Source organism: Balaenoptera acutorostrata, chromosome 16, assembly GCF_949987535.1.
Source record: "Balaenoptera acutorostrata chromosome 16, mBalAcu1.1, whole genome shotgun sequence".
Lineage (NCBI taxonomy): Eukaryota > Metazoa > Chordata > Mammalia > Artiodactyla > Balaenopteridae > Balaenoptera > Balaenoptera acutorostrata.
Window position 1 is genome coordinate 15,188,861 of NC_080079.1, and position 16,397 is coordinate 15,205,257.

Here is a 16,397-nt window from a genome sequence, read left to right on the forward strand (position 1 = left end):
CCTCCTCCTGCACCTGCCCCCACCCTATGCTTGCTGTTTCATGAACTTGCCCAGCATCCCCACCTTAGGGCCCCTGTTCTAGCAATTGCCTTAGCCTGGAACACTTTTCCCTAGGAATCTGCTGCCTGTTTAACTCCTTCACCTCTTTCAAGCCTTGCTCAACTCTCATTTTCTCAATGAGGTCACCCTGACCACCACCCTATTCAATACAGCACACTCTCCCCACCTCCTCAAAGCACTCCCAAAATCCTTATCCTGCTTTATTTTTTCCTGTTCCATTGTACTTACCACCTCCTAACATATTAAATAACTTACTTTCTTGTTAGAATATAAACTCCATGAGGACAGGGTTCTTTGTTGTGTTCCCTGATGTTTCTCAAGTGCTTATTAGAACAGTGCCTGACGTATATGGAGCATTCCATAAAAATCTGTTAAACAATTACCATAAATTATCATGCTATTACTTGGTGGAAGAAAACTGATAAATATATACTATATGGGTCACAAGGTCACCACAAAAATAACCCCCTTTTTTTTCCCCCTTTTTTTTTTCTGCCGTGCTGTGCAGTACGCGGGACCTTAGTTCCTTGACCAGGGATAGAGCCCAATGCCCCCTGCAGTGGAAGCATGGAGTCTTAACCACTGGACCTCCAGTGAAGTCCTAAAAATAACCCTCTTTTAAAAATAAGTTTAAAGCCAACTAATAAATTGTGTTTATATATAAATTTACATTCTAAGTGCATTTATTAAATTTTAATAATGTATTTTGTCACTATAATTTAGAAAAATACAATGATTCAGATATTTTAACGGATAATTTAGGGGGGATTATTCATACTATAATTTTTTTTTTTAAATTAATTAATTTATTTATTTTTGGCTGTGTTGGGTCTTCGTTCCTGTGCGAGGGCTTTCTCTAGTTGCGGCAAGCGGGGGCCACTCTTCATCGCGGTGCGCGGGCCTCTCACTATCGCGGCCTCTCTTGTTGCGGAGCACAGGCTCCAGACGCGCAGGCTCAGTAGTTGTGGCTCACGGGCCCAGCCGCTCCGCGGCATGTGGGATCTTCCCAGACTAGGGCTCGAACCCATGTCCCCTGCATTGGCAGGCAGATTCTTAACCACTGCGCCACCAGGGAAGCCCCTAATTTTTTTTTTTTTACTCACAAAGAGTTTTACACCTAGGGTTTATACAAAGTTCTTGTGAAGACTGAATACTCCTCATTCATTAAAAAATATAATTAGCTTATATATAAAATTTTCAGGAACACATCTACTTCATAGAACAGGACATTTTGGTGTATAGTACCATTACCTACAGATGTATCAAAGGTAATTCATTTCATATTATACCTTACATTCTCCCTCTGACTGTACAGATTTGGAACTCAGAGTGGCACATGAGTCCAATTTAATTTAAAAGGAATCCATTCCTTAAATTACCACATTATGAATACTCAATGAATATTTACAGAATAGTAATAGCCAGCTTACTTATGGCTTTGTGTTGAATTTAATCACTGAATTTTAAGAAAAACCCAGCAGAGGGACTTTACAATTACTTTGATTTTCTAGGTTTAAATAAAGTCCTTAATGTTATTTCAGGATAGGCCTAGGCTTCAGAATTTGCTGTGTAAGCAGATCAATAAACCACATCATACTAAGTTATGTATATAAAAAAGAGCAATTTGGAGCAGCTTCCAGTGTACTGTGACAATGGAAAATAAATCTCACATATAAATGTATATGTACACATATGTATGTGTATATACAGCAGATAGATAACTTCTACTTAGTAGTAATTATTACAAAATGCTTAGAAAAGGAGAAAACAAAATATAATTTTAAACTTTATGCTTCTACCTCTTATTTTCTAAAGTATGTCAAAGAAAGAAATTAGCATTAGCTGCTGATATTTACTTCTGATGTTTAACTTTTACAGGAAGAAGTAAACAATTTAAGATCTAAAAACAATCTACTGAACAACAGTATTTTCAACCTGAATTCAAAACAAAATTTCTAAGTTGTCAATTTACTTGAGATTATTAGACATGTGAATACAGGTAACTTTAAATATCAGAGATCATAATTATTTATCAAGATGAAGGAAACCTGGTACTGAACTTAGGGTTTTGAGGATGGAGGATAAAGGCACTCAATTAACAAAACTACCACCTTAATAAAGTGAATGTTAAAATACTATATGTTCTCCTAAATTGATCTACAGATTCAACACAATCCCTATCAAAGTACTAACAGGCTTCTTTGCAGAAACTGACAAACTTATCCTAAAAGTCATGTGAAAATTCACAGGACCCAGAAGAGCCAAACAATCTTCAAAAAGAAGAAAGTTGGAGGACTTAACATTTTCTTATCCCAAAACTTACTATGAAACTATAGTAATCAAAATAGTGCTGTACTGTCATACGATAGACCTATAGATTAATGGAATAGTATTGAGATTACAGAAATAAATTCTCACTTTTATTATCAATTGATTTTCAGTGAGATTCCCAAGATCATTCAATGGAGAAAGAAAGTCTTTTCAACAAGGAATGAAAAATTACCATATTACCCAGAAATTCCATTCTTCGTTACATACCCAAAAGAAATGGAAACAAAACTTGTACACAAATATTCATAGTAGCATTTTTCAAAATATCCAAAAAGTAGAAACAATGCAGATGTCCATCAACTGATGAGTGCAAAAACAAAATATGCTATATCGATAAAATCGAATATTATTTGGCAATTAAAAGGAATGAAGTACTGATACATGCCACAACATGGATGAAACTTGAAACTATAATGCTAAGTAAAAGAAGCTAGTCACAAAAGACTATGTATTGCATGATTCCATTTATATGAAATGGAATGAAAATATACTAGAGGAAAACTCATAAGGACAAAAAGTAGATTAGGGCTAAGAGAGAGGCTTGGGGAAAAAGGGAGCGGGTGGTGACTGCTAAAGGGAATGGAGTTTCTTTTCGAGATGAATTCAATTTTTGAAAATGTTCTAAAATTGATTTCTGGTGATGGTTACACAACTGTATATATACTAAAACCCATCAAATTTTACAATTTAAATGGGTGAATTGTATGGTATATGAATTACATTTTAATAAAGCTGTTTCCAAAAAACTAACAAGACTATACATTGATAAGTAGAACCTGATCCCCAGATAAAAAGGGCTTTCTAAATGGGAGTATGCAGGTACGTATTTTTCTTCTTTGAGGTTTTGAATTTAAGTTTTAGAAAACAAGTGATACAAAAGAAATAGAGGCACACCAGTTATTCATATAACTGAATAATAATAAAAGAGAAAATAATAATACCAACATTAACATAAAGCTTTATGGAGTACAAAGCACTTGCACATACGGTCCTGCAGCCAAAAAATGACAAGCCAGAATGAGTCACTTGTCCCTCCCCTGAGTTCAAACATAGAGATAACGTATAAGAAATCAGAAGGTTGACGACTCTCAGGACACACTCAGAGGTTAATACAAAGTCTTGAAGAAATACTAGGAAAGACTGAAAGTGATTGGGACTCTTGCAGGGAGTAAATGGTGACCTGTATTAGAAGAGGACTGGAGTCCCCGTTGTCCTGGGTGGACTGATGTCTACCCTGCCTGCTGTGGGGCAGAAAAGCATCAGAACCAGGCCAGTGCCAGCCCAAGGCTGCAAACTAATGACGGAGGAGTTCTAGAGCTCTGCTAGGGCGAGGGATCCTACAGCCACACTAGCAGGAGTCTGGGCAACTCCTAAGCATTCACTTCTCCCCACTTCAACTGCTGACCTGGCAATTATACCAGAGGGAGGCTACCCTCTGATAATAATGCTTGGGAAAGAAGTACTAGATAGAAAGTTCTCTGCAGTGAAAGGGACACCCGTGGCAAATGAGCGGTAGTGCTTGAGCCCAGATTATTCATTATGAGCAGCTTCCTCACCTCCAACCTCTAAATTACCTATAAGAGCACTATCTAGAGTCAAGGATGTTATGCCTATTTTTAAGTAGATCTTAATGACAAAATACGTGTTAATAGAATAACATAAGAGTGAAAAAAAGACTGTAAGCATCATGAAAGAAATAGAAAAATGAAACAGTCTACACTAAAGGATGGCAAATATGAAACAATATTTAAATTAAATATAATAAATGGTTTCAGAAAAGTAAGGGAGGGTATTAGAAATATGAATCATAAACAAGCAGTTATGAAGAAAAATCACTTGCAAGTATTAACAACAAAATACTTAATTGTTGAAATGAAGTCAATGAATGGGTTAAACAGCAGAAAAGGTACAATCTAAGAAAAAAATTGTATACTGGAATACCAGGTTGAGGAGTGTTCCCAGAGGCATCAGGAAGAGATTAAAAAAGTGGAAATAATAAGAGAAAAGCTATGAAGTATAGATGGTAAAAGAAGTATCAAGAGTATCTAATAGGAATTCCAGAAGGAGAGAGAATAGAGTAATAAATATTTAAAGAAATAGTAAAAAAGATTAGCCGGAACTATACAAAGTTACAGGTCTGCAGATTTAAAGGGTACATAGAGTGCCAAATAGGATCATATTTACATATCAGAGAGAAATTTAAGAACACTGAAAAACAAGAGAAAATTCTGAAAGATTCCAAAAAGAAAATGGAGCTCATTAGTAAGGGACAAAGAATCAAACTGACACCAGACTTGAGACAATGAAGTAATATCTTTAAAGTTTTGAAGACAACTTTGAAACAAAAATTTGTATCTAATTAAACTATTATTTACATGTGAGGACAAAATCAATATATTGGTATATAGGTATTTAAGGTCTCAAATACATAAAGTTTCTCTTTGAAGAAAATATTTTGAGGATTTACTTTAGTGACAAGTGAAAGAAATGCATGAGCAAGCAACTAGACACAAAAAGTAAAGGAGGGTAAAGGTGGTTCATCGTTATTTAAATATGCTGTGATGCAGAAAAAGTGCACCTAAAATATCTGGGTCAAAAATTCCAGGCAGTATTAACGCAGGGTGGGAGAAACAGAGAGAGCTGAAAGCATGCTAAAGTAATAACTGTGTTTGAGATGGGCAGGGCAGGAATTTGTATGAATAAGTTTTAGACACCAATAGGGAAAAATAGTCATTTCTATGAATCTTGGTAAGTAAGGGATAACTACCAGAAACATAGGAATAGAGTATTTAATACTCAGTTTAGCAGAAGAAAATCAATTTATCCAAAAGAAGCTGTGAAAAAGAACCAAAAAGAAGCAAGGCCAATAACACCAACAACGACCAACACACACACACACACACACACACACACACACACCAGAGTAGCTAAAATGAGCCTTGGTAGACCAGCAATTATTATCAACGTAAACAGATTAAATTTACCAATCAAAAGACAGAAACACAGAGTGACCGGGAAAATAAAAAGCTAACAGTCTTTTCTACAAGGGATAGGTGTAAAACAGAAGGGTACAGAGAAGTTGGGAATAAAGGAATAAAAGAAGGACTACCAGGCAAATATGGGGGAAAAGAAAGTAGAGGTAGAACTTTTTAAACTCTACAAAATAAATTTAAGGTTAAAAAAAACTTGAGAATACTTTCTTGAACACTATTAAGCAGCAACTGACCAGCTATGATGGTACATAGTTATTACGTTTGTTTCTTAAGTTTATGAGTTTTCTAGTTCTTTTGATTATTCCTTTTCTACCTTGGCCTACGTACGGTTTATATTCGTTTGTCTCTTGTCACTTGAGTTTTAGCAGCATTTGAGAATGTTTTAAACAAGTGAGGAGAAAAAGGAAGTTAGATTCAAACAGTTCAGGTTTTCTATTTGTTAAAGGTTTGTACTAAAGTTATTTGAAACTAAGGGCCAAAATGAAATCAGAGCACTTACTGTAAAATTAGAAATTAGAGCACTTCTCCCTAAGTAATGGAAGATATACCCATAAATTTTCTAATGTTCTAAGCTTCCATGGCAACCTGTGATCTAGAGTAGTAAAAAATCAAGTACACAAAAGCTATTAATAAAAAAATTTCATAGAGAAATGCCCTCTAAAATCTGGTCCCTTGTATAGCATCCATGAGGTCTGACTTTATTTTTTTCAGAATGACCAAAAATTCTATGGACAAAATCAATTATATTTGTATCCGATATTTGGAGGAGTCTATTTTTATATTCCTTGCTTTCCTCAAAGAAAAGCAAAGTCTAAAAATAGCAACATGAAGTTAATCACAAAAGGGTACTTTTTAAAAAGCGAATAAAATATTTCAATTATATAGTATTTTTTAATCTTCCTGCTTAAACATCTTACCACATATGAAATATAAATTAAAAAGGTAAGCATACAATAAAATTACTATGCCTCAAAATGCTTTGATTAGACGTTAATCACAATCTGTGGATTTTTCCTCTTTGGGGGTTATTATTTTCAGAAATTTCATGCATTACTTCAGGATTCTAATATCACATTTACTTGCACGTAATCATTTCTCTTTCACCATACTCTATTTCTGCATTTGCAATAAAAGCATATACTAATATAGCCATCATATAAAAATATTCACTATATTCTACAATTCTCAATGTTCAAGAAGTGAAACTATGTAATTAAAATACAACTCATCTCCACCCACCTTTTATAGCCAACTTTGTTAATAAAGAATGATGTGAATTGTTAACTGAGGGGCACTGAGCACTCCAAGGACTAAATACAGACACTATGTTTCTTCCATCATACCTGTATCTTGAATTCCTTCAGCTCCTATTTATCAGGGAAGGGCTGCCAGGTGAGCAGTCACTCCTGCCTAGACTAATAGGTTCTCCAGTGGCTTTTGTTACAGCTCATGTCATCCTATTAAAACTATGTGCCTTGAAAATGGCATAACATATGTAGCTGAATCTTGTCAAGTCTAGATAATCAGACTCTGTTTGGCTTCACAAGCAGATGCAGCTTAGAGAAGTAATATACATATGCAAATCACAGCGGTCCCCTTTCAGCACCACTGTTCCTACCTCTAATGACCCTCGCAGAAAGTCTGTTTGTTCAGCTCCCACTTCCAGGGCTACATCAACAGAAGCAAAGGGACGGCTGGCCATCTGCTGTCGTTCTCGAAGCAGTTGCTGGAGGGGGTTAAAAATCACTTGTTTTAAAACATGTTAAATTCAACAATATCTAGTTCCATTTTGAACAAAATGGCATTCAAAATTGAGAAGTCATCTAATACACATACTCATATCTAGATCATTAAAAATGAAAATTATTTTCTCCCCATGGCCTGGGTTATATTTCCATAGAGGCTTTAAATGTATGGTGCCTCCAAAGAACATTTCCCTTGACCTCCATCCCACAAGCCTAATGAAATGTACTCAAAAGCACTTTGAAAACTTCAGATGAGAGCTGCTACTTAAGTAAAAAGTGCTATTATGATGATGGCTATGCCAAGTTTTCCCACTCAGAGTAACTCATGCTTTTGTCTTAGCTGAAAGCAAGTGACAGTAAAAATGTTTAAGAAAAGATAATCAAAAGTTGTCAAAATGCATTAATAGAGATTAAAGGAACATATACCTGCCAAGACTAAGCCTTGTAAGTCATCAAGATCCCCTGTCAATTACAGGAATTGTTATTGTCAGTGTTTTCAACTTTATTCAAAGCCTCTGTTCATTATTTAAATGAGGAATGATTAGTAGGTTGCAAAACATGTGTGCCAGGGCTTCTAAAACATTTCCGGATATTTGTTTCTTTCTATTTGTGTCTCTTCTGGGCTTTGCTCAAACTAAAACCAATAAACCAGCAAGTCCCAACCAAGTACCCAGCTAATTTATATTTCTGCCTCTCCTTGTAATTATAATACTCATTAAGCCATGATAAGAAAAAATTGATGACCAGCACTAGATATTGCAAATCTTGCCCTTCTCATTCTGCACAGCTAATAAAATTATTATTAAATATTAAAAGTGGATGAGCAATGCAATTAAATACTCCTTCAAATGAGAAGAAAATCATATCATTGAAGAAAGGCAAAATCCTTGAACACAATGAATGGCTTCATTATTCACACAGATTTTTAAAGATTCACTGGAAGTAACTTAAAACATTAACAACTGGTCTTTGAATGTAAATGTATGTAGCACTGTGATGCATCATTCATAAAATTCCCTTTCAGATGATGAAGGAACAAAAGCCAATGCTTGATGGCAGTTTATTATTTAACATTTTTATTTTAACGCTTGTGACACAGCAGTAACAGTGTTCATGTAATGAGTATCTAAAATATAATTCAAGGCCTTGCTTTTATTATTAAAGAGAGAACATCTACTTGCTAATACGGGACAGAAATATGACAACTATTACTCAGTAGTAGTTTCAATTCTTAAATTATATGTATTTTTAGGAGTAATGAAGACATACTAAAAACATATTCAGAGTAAAAAGTAAATGTGATTTAAACAACCAAATTATTCAATTTAATATAAACTCAGATTTGTACTATTAAAAATACAGCTGCTGGCAAACAGAATCTTGTTTGTGTCTCTCTCAATAGGAGTGGCCAATTGATCTGAATACCGTGTCTATGCAAAATGCAAACATAATGTTACTCCAAATACCAAGGGATGCTAAGTGTAGAAGACACAATGATCTTTTTATCTGGTAAAAACATAAACACACACACATACAAATATACAAACTGCCTTTGCTACCGTAATATAAAAATTCCCTTGAGAAAACTGTAAATTCTACTTTGGATCTTAACATGATTTTCTAACATCTGTATTAAAGTTTCTTCATTTGTACTAGTTTTCCTTAGCTTATAAATGGCATCTCATATAATTGATTTTTTTAAAAAAATGAACACTTTCTCTTTCCTCATCTTACCTTTTCCCTACACCTAAAAGTAAAAGGTCTACAAAATATAATTAATGAATACTCAATACCACAAATTGTAATATAAGTCTACAAATATTCTACAGTCACTATCTTTGATAAAGAATAGATTCCTCTGGAAAATAATGTATTATTGTGACCCCCACCACTCATAATAAAGAAAAATCAGTGACTGATACTTTTATTCATTTAAAAAAATGTACTATAGGATAGAAAGGCATTTTAAAAGATTCCAGTTTGTCTTCTGAGCTTTGAGTTTTCATCACTTTTTAAGAATTGAATGCTTATTACAGTACTCTTTGTAAAGAAGAAAAATGTTGTTCTTGTCCAGGACCATAACACTGTAGTTTGTAAAATAAGACATGGTGAAATAAAAATAATAAGAGCACAAGATAGTGTGCAGTAAAGGATACAAACAGGGAATTAGCCAAATGAATTCATTCTGGGTCACTTAGCAGAGGTCTAGTTCGAGGACTTTGGCTGACATTCTGACTTTGGGAAACTAATGCAAATGTTCTGACTGGGAAACTTAGGGAGGGTAAGTAATTTTATCCAAAAACACTCTTGCTTTGATATGATGGCCCTAAAATAATAAAATGGAACAAGTGAGACTCTCTTTGCTACTAAGTCCCTGGCTCTTAGCCATATCCTTAACAACTGTCCTTTCTCTTGCCAGTTAACATCTACATGCATTACTTCCTGAATTTTGCCCCTTCTATGTCAGAACAAAAGAGATATAAACTATATGCTTACAACTTAAATTCTTCAAAATTTAGTGGAAATATTGACAGGCAAAATACGTAGACTCTGGAATTAGGACCTGTGTTTGAATACCAGTTTTTCCACTTTGTAGCTGTTTGACCTTAACCAAATTATTTAGACCTCTCAGCGTCTCAAATATTCTCATCGCAAAGTTGGGCTATTAATAGTGCCTACACCTAGACCTCAGAGGACTTGTTTTGAATCCCAGCTTCTCCACCCATTACCTATTGTACCATCATCAAATTCCATAGACTTTTCTAAGGCTTTTTTTTCTCTCTCTATAAAACGGGAATAGCAATAATATCAGAAGATTGGGACTAACAAGATAATGCACTTGCACTGCTCAACACAGAATCTAGCACATTGTGAGAACTCAGTAAGGGTTCATTGGTACAATTATTATGTTAAATTTCAAGCACTAATTTTGTCTTTAAAGATGGCACGCTAATTACCACAGGCCCATTTTCTTCAGCACTAGTGACACATTTTGCTCTATTAGTCTCCCTTTTAACAAATGTTGCAAATTTATGAGACAGTTGGAAAATGTCATGATTGTGGTAAAATGAATTTAGATTTGGAACTGCTTTCTGCCATTTGTGACTAAGAATGATAAAAACTCAACCTAAAACTTATGGGGAAATATAGAGTACTTCCTTAAGAACTTCCAAAAATTGATTAACTTATTTTGTGATTGTGATTTTTATATAAAATGAAGTTTGACATTTTATATATAGATAAGAAACCATATAACAGATGATTTATTTTATAACTAGCCTGCAGTTGCCAATTTTTCGGGAAAAAGAAAAGGCCAAAAGAACAAATTGATCATAATACAACAGATTATAATCATGTTGCCATAAACACTGTTGTGCAGAACATTTTAAAATTATGGATGTTCTTAGTGTCATGTTTGTTATCTATAATAATTGTTTTATTATTCAAAATCTCTTACAAAACAAACCATGAAATTAAAAATAATATGAAAATCCATGCTTAAGTTTGGCAACCGGGAACGGTTATTGATTCTATCAAATGTATATATGAAATGCTTCCATGCAATACTACTACTTCGAATATCGTATCATTCCCCAAAAGTTCATATTAATCACCTTTCCAACCACTGCGAAGGCTACAACTCTAATGGATTTCGGATAATAATCCTTAAAAACACGCACACTAAAGAAAACAGTAACTACCTCTGTTTCCTGTTGTCTTCCTATGTCTTTCCTCCTGTGTCCAGGTTCTATCTGTCCTCCCCCCACACCTCCAAATGTCCTTCTACTCCATCCAAGTTTGAAGTGATCATCTCACCTACAAATTATTTATGATATTAGTGTGGCACTATCTCTTTAAATCTTCATGCTTTTTTGAAATCTTTAAGGCAAAAATCTATTTTTTATTTGCTTTTTTATTCCCCACAGCACTGAGTTTGTAGTCAAGAGTATTTGATGAATGAACAATGAATGACTGACTTAAAGTATAGAAATCTGTATCATCTGAATGTGACTGAAAGCAAGTTTTGATAAAACTTATTTTAATTGTGAAAAAACCTTTAAAAATATATGTCCTCTGATATTCTAGAATTTATGTCTTATGCTCAAATCTAACTGGATATTCATTTTTTTAGAATGGGCAATTTTGTGGACCCAAGAAATCACTATCAGGTTTTTTATTTCTCTTCATCCACTTTATTGCAATACTGTAAATATTATGAAGAAAACTGCCATAAACTCATCATAATGCATTCATATTTTAATAGCAATTATTCCTAAGATTTTTGAAAGGTATAAAAGGAGCAATCAAAATGATTTAGTCATTATTCCTGAGCTAACATAATAAAATTAACAAGGAGTTTGAATTAGTGATTAAGCAACATTTCATGAGACCATTTCTATTATTAACACAAACACATTTAACATAGAGAAATATAAGTAAAAAACCAACTTTGGGTTTTTGGTGGTAGGATGGTGTGAGGAAATAAAGAGAAGTGGCAACATCTCTTTGCATCAGTGAATTAGGAAAGCATGATATTCTATCATTTTATAACTAAATCTGCAAGGCACAAGCTTACTCAGTTTTTCTTCATTGTTTGAAAGCAAAGTGTCCTCAATTGTCAAATGGCCACAGCAGATTTTCAAGACAGGTTGTGCAGGTATGCAAGGTTGTTGTTTGAGCAGTAATGTGTCAAAAACAAAACCTAACTTTCCTCTCATTGAGCCTGATACCAGACAGAGGAAGAAAAGAGGAATAATGGAAAATTTTTCTAAATCTTCCAAAATATAAAGTACTATATTCCCTCCAAATGCTAAGAGATTATATCAGTATAAAACCTACTCATGTCCACCAGAAGGCAGACAGCAGAAGCAGGAGGAACTACAATCCTGCAGCCTGTAGAACAAAAACCACATTCACAGAAAGATAGACAAGATGAAAAGGCAGAGGGCTATGCACCAGATGAAGGAACAAGATAAAACCCCAGAAAAACAACTAAATGGAGTGGAGATAGGCAACCTTCCAGAAAAAGAATTCAGAATAATGATAGTGAAGATGATACAGGACCTCAGAAAAAGAATGGAGGCAAAGATCGAGAAGATGCAAGAAATGTTTAACAAAGACCTAGAAGAATTAAAGAACAAACACCTAGAAGAATTAAAGAACAAACACCTAGAAGAATTAAAGAACAAACACCTAGAAGAATTAAAGAACAAACAAACAGAGATGAACAATACAATAACTGAAATGAAAAACACACTAGAAGGAATCAATAGCAGAATAACTGAGGCAGAAGAATGGATAAGTGACCTGGAAGACAGAATGATGGAATACACTGCCGCAGAGCAGAATAAAGAAAAAAGAATGAAAAGCAATGAAGACAGCCTAAGAGACCTCTGGGACAACATTAAACGTAACAACATTTGCATTATAGGGGTCCCAGAAGGAGAAGAGAGAGAGAAAGGACCCGAGAGAATATTTGAAGAGATTATAGATGAAAACTTCCCTAACATGGGAAAGGAAATAGCCACGCAAGTCCAGGAAGCACATAGAGTCCCAGGCAGGACAAACCCAAGGAGAAACACACCTAGACACATACTAATCAAATTGACAAAAATTAAAGACAAAGAAAAATTATTGAAAGCAACAAGGGAAAAACGACAAATAACACACAAGGGAACTCCCATAAGGTTAACAGCTGATTTCTCAGCAGAAACTCTACAAGCCAGAGGGAGTGGCATGATATATTTAAAGTGATGAAAGGGAAGAACCTACAACCAAGATTACTCTACCCGGCAAGGATCTCATTCAGATTCGATGGAGAAATCAAAAGCTTTACAGACAAGCAAAAGCTAAGAGAATTCAGCACCACCAAACCAGCTCTACAACAAATGCTAAAGGAACTTCTCTAAGTGGGAAACACGAGAGAAGAAAAGGACCTACAAAAATAAACCCATAACAATTAAGAAAATGGTCATAGGAACATACATATCGATAATTACCTTAAACGTGAATGGATTAAATGCTCAAACCACAAGACACAGGCTTGCTGAATGGATACAAAAACAAGACTCATATATATGCTGTCTACAAGAGACCCACTTCAGACCTAGGGACACATACAGACTGAAAGTGAGGGGATGGAAAAAGATATTCCATGCAAATGGAAATCAAAAGAAAGCTGGAGTAGCAATACTCATATCAGATAAAATAGACTTTAAAATAAAGAATGTTACAAGAGACAAGGAAGGACACTACATAATGATCAAGGGATCAATCCAAGAAGAAGATATAACAATTATAAATATATATGCACCCAACACAGGAGCACCTCAATACATAAGGCAACTGCTAACAGCTCTAAAAGAGGAAATCGACAGTAACAAAATAATAGTGGGGGACTTTAACACCTCACTTACACCAATGGACAGATCATCCAAACAGAAAATTAATAAGGGGACACAAGCTTTAAATGACACAATAGACCAGATAGATTTAATTGATATTTATACGACATTCCATCCAAAAACAGCAGATTACACTTTCTTCTCCAGTGCTCATGAAACATTTTCCAGGATAGATCATATCTTGGGTCACAAATCAAGCCTTGGTAAAGTTAAGAAAATTGAAATCGTATCAAGTATCTTTTCTGACCACAATGCTATGAGACTAGATATCAATCACAGGAAAAAATCTGTAAAAAATACAAACACATGGATGCTAAACAATACACTACTAAATAACCAAGAGATCACTGAAGAAATCAAAGAGGAAATAAAAAAATACCTAGAAACAAATGATAATGAAAACACGACAACCCAAAACCTATGGGATGCAGCAAAAGCAGTTCTAAGAGGGAAGTTTATAGCAATACAAGCCTACCTCAAGAAACAAGAAAAATTTCAAATAAACAATCTAACCTTACACCTAAAGGAACTAGAGAAAGAAGAACAAACAAAACCTAAAGTTAGCAGAAGGAAAGAAATCACAAAGATCAGAGCAGAAATAAATGAAATAGAAACAAAGAAAACAATAGCAAAGATCAATAAAACTAAAAGCTGGTTCTTTGAGAAGATAAACAAAATTGATAAACCATTAGCCAGACTCATCAAGAGGGAGAGGACTCAAATCAATAAAATTAGAAATGAAAAAGGAGAAGTTACAACAGACACCACAGAAATACAAAGCATCCTAAGAGAGTACTACAAGCTACTCTATGCCAATAAAATGGACAACCTGGAAGAAACGGACAAATTCTTAGAAAGGTATAACCTTCCAAGACAGAACCAGGAAGAAATAGCAAATATAAACAGACCAATCACAAGTAATAAAATTGAAACTGTGATTAAAAATCTTCCAACAAACAAAAGTCCAGGACCAGATGGCTTCACAGGTGAATTCTATCAAACATTTAGAGAAGAGCTAACACCCATCCTTCTCAAACTCTTCCCAAAAATTGCAGAGGAAGGAACACTCCCAAACTCATTCTATGAGGCCACCATCACCCTGATACCAAAACCAGACAAAGATACTACAAAAAAAGAATATTACAGACCAATATCACTGATGAATATAGATGCAAAAATCCTCAACAAAATACTAGCAAACAGAATCCAGCAACACATTAAAAGGATCATACACCATGATCAAGTGGCATTTATCCCAGGGATGCAAGGATTCTTCAATATATGCAAATCAATCAATGTAATACACCATAGTAACCAATTGAAAAATGAAAACTATATGATCATCTCAATAGACGCAGAAAAAGCTTTTGACAAAATTCAAGACCTATTTATGATAAAAACTCTCCGGAAAGTTGGCATAGAGGGATCCTACCTCAACATAATAAAGGCCATATATGACAAACCCACAGCAAACATCATTTTCGATGGTGAAAAACTGAAAGCATGTCCTCTAAGATCAGGAACAAGACAAGGATGTCCACTCTCACCACTATTATTCAACATAGTTTTGGAAGTCCTAGCCACAGCAATCAGAGAAGGAAAAGAAATAAAAGGCATACAAATTGGAAAAGAAGAAGTTAAACTGTCACTGTTTGCAGATGACATGATACTATACATAGAGAATCCTAAAGATGCCACTACTAGAGCTAATCAATGAATCTGGTAAAGTTGCAGGATACAAAATTAATGCACAGAAATCTCTTGCTTTCCTATACACTAATGATGAAGAATCTGGAAGAGAAATTAAGGAAACACTCCCATTTACCATTGCAACAAAAAGAATAAAATACCTAGGAATAAACCTACCTAGGGAGACAAAAGACCTGTATGCAGAAAACTATAAGACACTGATGAAAGAAATTAAAGATGATACAAACAGATGGAGAGATATACCATGTTCTTGGACTGGAAGACCCAATATTGTGAAAATGACTATACTACCCAAAGCAATCTACAGATTCAATTCAATCCCTATCAAATTACCAATGGCATTTTTTACAGAACTAGAACAAAATATCTTAACATTTGTATGGAGACACAAAAGACCCCAAATAGCCAAAGCAATCTTGAGGGAAAAAAACGGAGGTGGAAGAATCAGACTCCCTGACTTCAGACAATACTACAAAGTTACAGTAAGCAAGACAATATGGCACTGGCACAAAAACAGAAATATAGATCAATGGAACAGGATAGAAAGCCCAGAGATAAACCCACACACCTACGGTCAACTAATCTATGACAAAGGAGGCACAGATATACAATGGAGAAAAGACAGTCCCTTCAATAAGTGGTGCTGGGAAAACTGGACAGCTACATATAAAAGAATGAAATTAGGACACTCCCTAACACCATACACAAAAATAAACTGAAAATGGATTAGAGACCTAAATATAAGACTGGACACTATAAAACTCTTAGAGGAAAACATAGGAAGAACACTCTTTGACACAAATCACAGCAAGATCTTTTCTGATCCACCTCCTAGAGTAATGGAAATAAAAACAAAAATAAACAAATGGGACCTAATGAAAGTTAAAAGCTTTTGCACAGCAAAGGAAACCGTAAACAAGACGAAAAGACAACCCTCAGAATGGGAGAAGATATTTGCAAACGAATCAACGGACAAAGGATTAATCTCCAAAATATATAAACAGCTCATGCAGCTCAATATCAAAAAACCAGATAACCCAATCAAAGAATGGGCAGAAGACCTAAACAGACATTTCTCCAAAGAAGACCTACAGATGGCCAAGAAGTACATGAAAAGCTGCTCAACATCACTAATTATTAGAGAAATGCAAATC

The 16,397-nt window shown here is 34.7% G+C and overlaps 1 protein-coding gene across 1 annotated transcript in view; it reads right to left on the reverse strand.

Annotated features, from left to right (window-relative positions):
- The window catches only part of ATRNL1 (attractin like 1), a 706,302-nt gene that overhangs the window by 223,499 nt on the left and 466,406 nt on the right, over positions 1-16,397 (reverse strand). The window contains exon 27 of the mRNA XM_007173145.3: positions 7,003-7,110. Within this exon, the coding sequence (XP_007173207.2) occupies positions 7,003-7,110 (108 nt within the window). The remainder of the gene's footprint in view (positions 1-7,002; positions 7,111-16,397) is intronic.